The following is a 6639-nucleotide window of genomic DNA, read 5'->3' as shown; positions in this document are numbered from 1 at the left end:
TCACGCGTGCAATAATCTGTTTTCGGCACTGTAAATTATTCGGAATTTTCTGAAAATTTGCAGGATGCTTTAAATAACTACAATATACATGATCATAATAAAATATCGCGCCGAAAATTATTCACGAGTTGATAACACAAAAGAATCATACGGTAGGACTCTTTTTAAAGACCCTCCCTTAGAATTATCCTAAAACTTAAATAAAGAAACTAATTTATTTTTTAACGGACAAATAAACTTAAAGCCTAAAAAAAAATTCAAACCTAAACACTCAAAAAGTAGTTGACTATTTGTGTTTGTGGTGAAAACTAATTTAAGTTCAGGAACAAAAATTTTTATGGTTTAGTTCCTACAAGCATTAAGTAATTCTATAAGATTAGTATCATTTAAAAAAAATGAATGATGTGATGAAACCATTGTTGGCAATATAAATGACCTCAAAATAAGAGCAGACTTTTTTTTTCTTCTTCATTTTCTACAACAAATACTATGGTTGAATTTTTTAAACACAAAAATAAAAATATTAATTTTGGTTTTGTTTCTTTATTTTAAAAAAATAAAAATATATTTGGTAACTATTTTTTATTTTTATTCTTAAAAACAAAAAATAATAAATGCTTTTGATAATTTTTATTTTTATTTTTTGTTTAACAATATAAAATAATTTGAAGAAGAGAAAAAAAAAACTAAAATTCGAAAATGATTTTAAAAAATTTTAAAAGTAAAAAAATTCTATTTTCAAAATTTAATAAATTTTAATTAAAATTTTAAACAATAATAAATAAAATTAGAGTTACTAAACATTATTTTATATTTAATTGTTAAATTTTTAATTAATTAAATAAAAAACTATTTTTTTTTTAAGTATTACTCAACAACACCTATATTTACACAAAAAAAAAAATTCTATCTTCCTTTTGAGTGGCGTATATAAAATCCACCGTTAACAATTATTATAGAGTTGTTGACGCGGTTCTTCGCCAACAGGTAATTAAGAAAAGAAGAGAAAGGGATTAGTGCTGAAAGTAGAACCGTCACAGATATGAAATCTTAGAGAATGAACTAGGTGACTCAAGACACGTTTTTAAGTGGTTCAAAGGTTAAAATCCTTCTACTCCACTAGTCAATATTATTGATATATTCTGGATTTTTGGTTACAAAGTATATATCTCTTCTGAGACTATTTTTTCCAACCCTTATCAACTCCCAGGGTCTCCATATTTATAGGAGAAGACACCTGGAAGTTGGTAAGGAGGTCATCCCGTGACCTTATTATTTGTCATATCAACTATGTGACACTCATGATTAATTCCTAAACCTGACACATAAGTATGGTCAAATCGATAGATAAGGAGATAATGGGCCGCACGGCCCAACCCAACCGTGGGTGTCTGAATACGCACGTTCCTGCTGCGTGTCCGAGAAGTCAAGGAGATATCGGACACGTGATGTCAGAGATAGGCACGTTTATCTTGTGTGTGTTGACTTTACAAAGGGTCAGAGATCCATGAGAAGCTCGCACCACGAGCTGATTCCCTGACCCGACCTTTGGCCTCAAGGACTCCTTCCCCTAGTCTTGGGCAGCCTTGGCGAGTCCTTGAGGATACCTCGAGCTAAGAGGGTACGACCTCGAAAACAGGATCTCCGACCTGAGGAAATTTACGGACTAACCTTGATTAGTCCGAGGCTCGACCTGCTAATCAGCCAGTGGGAAAACCAGGGCGTACAAGAGTAATTTCATTAGAAGATTTCAAAGAAATGTAACTTGAGAGACTTGTCCCATAGTTATTGTACTTAAGTTGTTTTTCTCTACTAATAGAGCTTATAGTATTAACTATTTAAGCATATTGCTTTCATAAGAAAATAACTAATCTCCATAAATCTAATGTGCATTTCACATAACAAAGAAACAAACTCATTTTTCTTCTAAAAACTACATATTAAGAATCTGACTTAATAATTAGTAGAATTCCTTATAAATTATGATAAAATAACATAAATTTACCCTCCAAATAAACTAAAACTAAAACAAGCTTTCAACTCAAAGACTTTTAAAGAAGCATTCTCGCCTTTCTCATATTCTTGAATTGCATGTAATGACCCATTAGATAAAAAGTTTATACTTTTTTGTACCCTGCGTTTTTTCTCATTATCTGTTTGGACCCTGTATTTTGACAAATTATTTTTTGGACCCTATATTTTGTAAAATGGTTAAAATAGAACCCTAAACCTGATTTTGGTCAATGTTTTCTCAACTAAAATCACAAATAATTTACCAAACTAACAATTCAGAACAAAAATAAAATGATTCTGCTTAAAAACTGTGTTGTTATATTCAATTTTTTCTTTATCAAAATTGAGTTTATGGTTCTATTTTAACAATTTTACAAAATATAGGGTCCAAAAAATAATTTATCAAAACACAGAGTCCAAATAAATAATGAAAAAAAACACAGAGTCCAAAAAAAAATATAAACCACCCAAATAAATTCTATTAAAAATAAGCAACAACAAAAATAATAAATATAATATTTAATATTAACTAACCACTAGTCAATGTCACCTCCAGTCTGCTATGGACTTTGAAGAGAAATAAATGCCCAGTAAGGTGGGGAGAGAGAAAAGGTATGGGCTGAGGAAAAAATTTGCCCAAAAAAAATATCTCACAAAAGTCCACAACAAAAAAAGGTAAAATTACTTGATCAAAAAAATTAAATAATAGATGACAGAGGGATAAAAATGACAAACGGAAATATCTATTTTGTTCTCCTAACTCCCAATTCTAATTCCTTCATCGGGTAGACCCAAAAACAGTGCTTCCTCTTCTCTCTCTGCGGGAGTTCTCTGGCAAACCCAGTTCCCGGGTCGATACCCTTTATCGTTATCAGCCTATCAGGTACCTGATTATGTTATTTACCATTTTTTTTTATTTTTTTTTATCTCTATATGAATGTTTTGATCACTAATTTTAAAAATGTAGTACTGAGCTTAGATTCTTGTAAATTGAAATGCTGAAATTAAATTCTCTCGTCAGGAAAAATGAAGTAAATTTTTGGTGGAATTGATCTGATCTTCTAAAGGATCAGTGTGATTTTGTATTTGTTCTCAAAGTGCTCATTAAATAATAATTCCTTGGCTGTTGAAAAGAAAGTGTGTTTTGCTTCTATAAATACTTTGCTCTTACTGTTCTGGAATATTATTTATATATATGTGCACATGTATAAAATAATGTAAAGACATCTTTACATGTATCTTAAAACAACTAGATTTGACTCTTAGCTCATGGATATATTAAAATGAAAAATATTTGTATTTTAGTTACCAGCTTAAGATCCAACATCAAAACCGCAGACCTTAAAAGTGATTTTTTCGATCAATTCTTCCCCAATATTAGGTGTTTATTTATTTAATGATAAAGCCCTACTTTTCAAGATAGCTTTAAGTAATGAAGAGTTAGTATAAATAATTAATTATTTGACATGATCTTATTTTATAATATTGATGGTTTTGGGGCTACAATATTTGTAGATTGTTAGTAGCTTATTATCTTTGTTTCAATTATTGTATCTATCAGTGAAAAGAGACTTGTTGAATTTTTTTGAATATGATAGATTTAAGAAGGAATTTATGTTGACACTGTTTTGGTACTTGTTGTCCTCTAGAAAATGTTTAAGATACCAGATCATCAGGTTGCTGGCCACCAAGCCAGTAATGGAATCATTGGCCCTCTCATAGATAATTCAGGGCGCTTCTACAAGCCTCTTCAAAGTGATGACCGTGGCTCCCAGGAGGTGGCGTTCTATACAAAATTCTCTTCCAACAATGAAATTCCAAATCATATACGCAAATTCTTCCCCACCTATTATGGCACTAAAGATATAGAGGCATCTGATGGATCTGGTCTCCGTCCCCATCTCGTCATGGAAGATATTGCTTCGATTCGTACTAATCCTTCTCTAATGGACATTAAAATGGGATCTAGAACATGGTTCCCGACAGCTTCTGAAGATTATATCATGAGATGTCTTAAGAAAGATAGAGAAACAACAAGCTTGCCCTTGGGATTTAGGATATCTGGATTTCAGATTTATGGAAGTGAAGACTCTGGATATTGGAAACCGGAGAGGAAGTATGTTCTGGGGTTTAGTACAAATGATGTTAGAATAGCTCTTAGGAAATTTGTTTCATCTAATTCGTCAGATGATTTAGTTCCAGAACCAGACTGTGCGTTTGCAGAAACTGTTTATGGTGGTGCTGATGGGGTCTTGGCACAATTGTTGAAGCTCAAGGCATGGTTTGAAGATCAAACCATTTTCCATTTCTATTCTTGTTCGGTTCTGATGGTTTTTGAGAAGGAAGCAACTCTAAAAGGGGAGGGCCCAGGAGCTACAATTAAACTGATTGACTTTGCACATGTGATCGAAGGTGAGGGTGTTATTGATCATAACTTCTTGGGTGGACTTTGCTCTCTGATCAAGTTTATATCAGAGATTCTTGAAAACTTGCCCCAGAATTCAGCCCAAGTTTCTGCCTATTAATGGGTACAAGATATTACTAGTATCTCTTGGTATTTTACTTCTGGTTAAAGTTGAAAGTTAATTTTACTTGGCTAATTTGTGACTGGCCAAGAACTGTATTTTTTTTTTAAAAAAAATGTGCCAGCATTGTGCTTTTGTATTTCTGAAGTTTTTTATGCTTGTTTAAACATAAAAGGGGAAACAATAATCCATTTGTAATTTGTTTTCTTACAATGTTTTGCTTTTGGCAAGAAATTCTGGTCTTTGGAACAGGGGTTACTTTCAATAAACCTTCCAAGTTCCAATATCAAGTTTGTTCTTGAACAGTTTGGTACTCGTTGCATTACCATTATGATGTTCGCGGATCTTGTTATCTCATAACATAGCTATGAATATTGGTTTTGGTTTTTGTTTAGCAAATAAAGAGAAATCGTATTTTCTTTTTTTTTTGTAAATTATAATTTCACATAATATGATTCTCTCTCGTTCTCTCTTGTTTTCTAATATTTCTATGGCTTTCAGGTAGGGAATTTCATTGCCAATTGTGATTGGCTTCGTTGTTCTTTTCGGATTTTTTTTTTAATATATATAAAGGAAAAGAGTTGATGACCACTGTAAATTGGTTCAGAAATGGTCTTGGACAATTTAGACCATTTAGCAAGACAATTAAAACTACTGCTTGGTTCTATTATTCTAAGGGTAAACTAAGATTGCGACAGTCTTGAGGGGGGACTTCTTCTGAAAGTTCTGAACAGTGATTTGGGAGTGTAAAGCTAAGCTTATTGCCTTCCAACCTTGGGTTTTTGCCCAGTTAAGATCCAAAACAATGCTGCTATTTCACTCTCAGTTCTGAGGAGGTGGATATACGATCAGCTATGTTGAAGAATCTCCTATCAATTTAGTTGATGCAGACAGTTGCAATACCTGCAGAGGAATCTATGGAAATTAACCATTCTGTTTGTCCAACTGAGATTGCTTGCCAAGTTTTGTGCTTGTCATTTGCTTCTACCACGCTGGATATCTTCAGATTGTGACTGAAGAACTCATTATATCTATGTAGAAATGATTGAAGCAAGCTGGTAATATTCCACTTGTGACTTCTGAAGATGGCTTCATTTTTTTTCTTCCAAATGGTCACATAAACAAGCAGCAACTAGCAAAGAGCACAAAGTTTGTCTTTTCTTCATTGCTTAAGTTCTCTATTAGACCACAAAAGTATGTCTTCAAGTCTGCGCAGTGAGATATGTCGGGTCTAATACTGAAAGGACCTACATAGCATAAAGCTCTAGCAACATTGCATTCCTTGAACAAATGGAGTGAAGTCTCCACCACATAGTCTTCATCACAAAGGGAGACTTTCTTATTCAGGCAAAAGGGAAGCTTATTTTTTATTTTTTTTTGGTAACCGAGGGTATCAGGGGCCCTACCCCCACTAATCCCTCGAGGTCCTGGTGCTTTCGACCGGAGACTGCCCCAGTGGCCCAAAGGAGGTATTTAATTGCTTCCGAGGATGGGTGAGATCCTAAGTACCGCCCTACCACTTGAGCTACCCCTTGAGGTTAAAAGGGAAGCTTATTTCTAGTAGGTAAAGCTTTCAGAAAGGACTTTCCACAAGCAAATACTCTAGCGCATGTGGACCTTCGGTTTCCAAATGGGCATTTGTTGATGGAATGTATTTCTGTGTGTTTCCGAATAAGCACCCTTAACTCTGAAACGACCATTGGTAGTTGGTTTTCAGATTATTTTGTCAGGATGATTAGGTGGAAGGATCTAGATACGCTGTGCTTTGTCTTGCCTTCAAAAATAGGAAAATGCTTTGCACCCGGATTGAATTCCCACCCGAACTGATTTGGCAGCCTTTTATTGGTACAATGGATTAAAAAGCTGCAGCTCATCACAATTCTTTTCAAAAAAATCCAATTGCAAGGGGCCAACTTGCCCATGATTGTGCTCGTCCTCGGAACGCATAGCACAACTCTTAAAAATATTCATGGTCATCTTGGTCTATAAGCTGCAGATTTCAATTCCATTTTGAGTTCAATAAACTATAAAGTGTTCATATCCATTTCAATTGTTTAATATTGTACCTATGTGTAGTACCTTGATCACTTTAATTTGTATC

At 33.6% G+C, this 6639-nt stretch overlaps 1 protein-coding gene across 1 annotated transcript; it reads left to right on the top strand.

Moving 5' to 3' along the window:
• Positions 1–2662: 2662 nt before the first annotated feature.
• On the top strand, positions 2663–4828 carry LOC133781724 (inositol polyphosphate multikinase beta-like). The gene is made up of 2 exons (XM_062220796.1): positions 2663–2896; positions 3663–4828. The coding sequence occupies exon 2, from the start codon at positions 3666–3668 to the stop codon at positions 4536–4538; it is 873 nt and encodes a 290-aa protein (XP_062076780.1). The 5' UTR covers positions 2663–2896; positions 3663–3665; the 3' UTR covers positions 4539–4828.
• Positions 4829–6639: the final 1811 nt, after the last annotated feature.

Source organism: Humulus lupulus, chromosome 6, assembly GCF_963169125.1.
Source record: "Humulus lupulus chromosome 6, drHumLupu1.1, whole genome shotgun sequence".
Taxonomy (NCBI): domain Eukaryota; kingdom Viridiplantae; phylum Streptophyta; class Magnoliopsida; order Rosales; family Cannabaceae; genus Humulus; species Humulus lupulus.
This window is presented reverse-complemented; position numbering and strand designations above follow the sequence as displayed.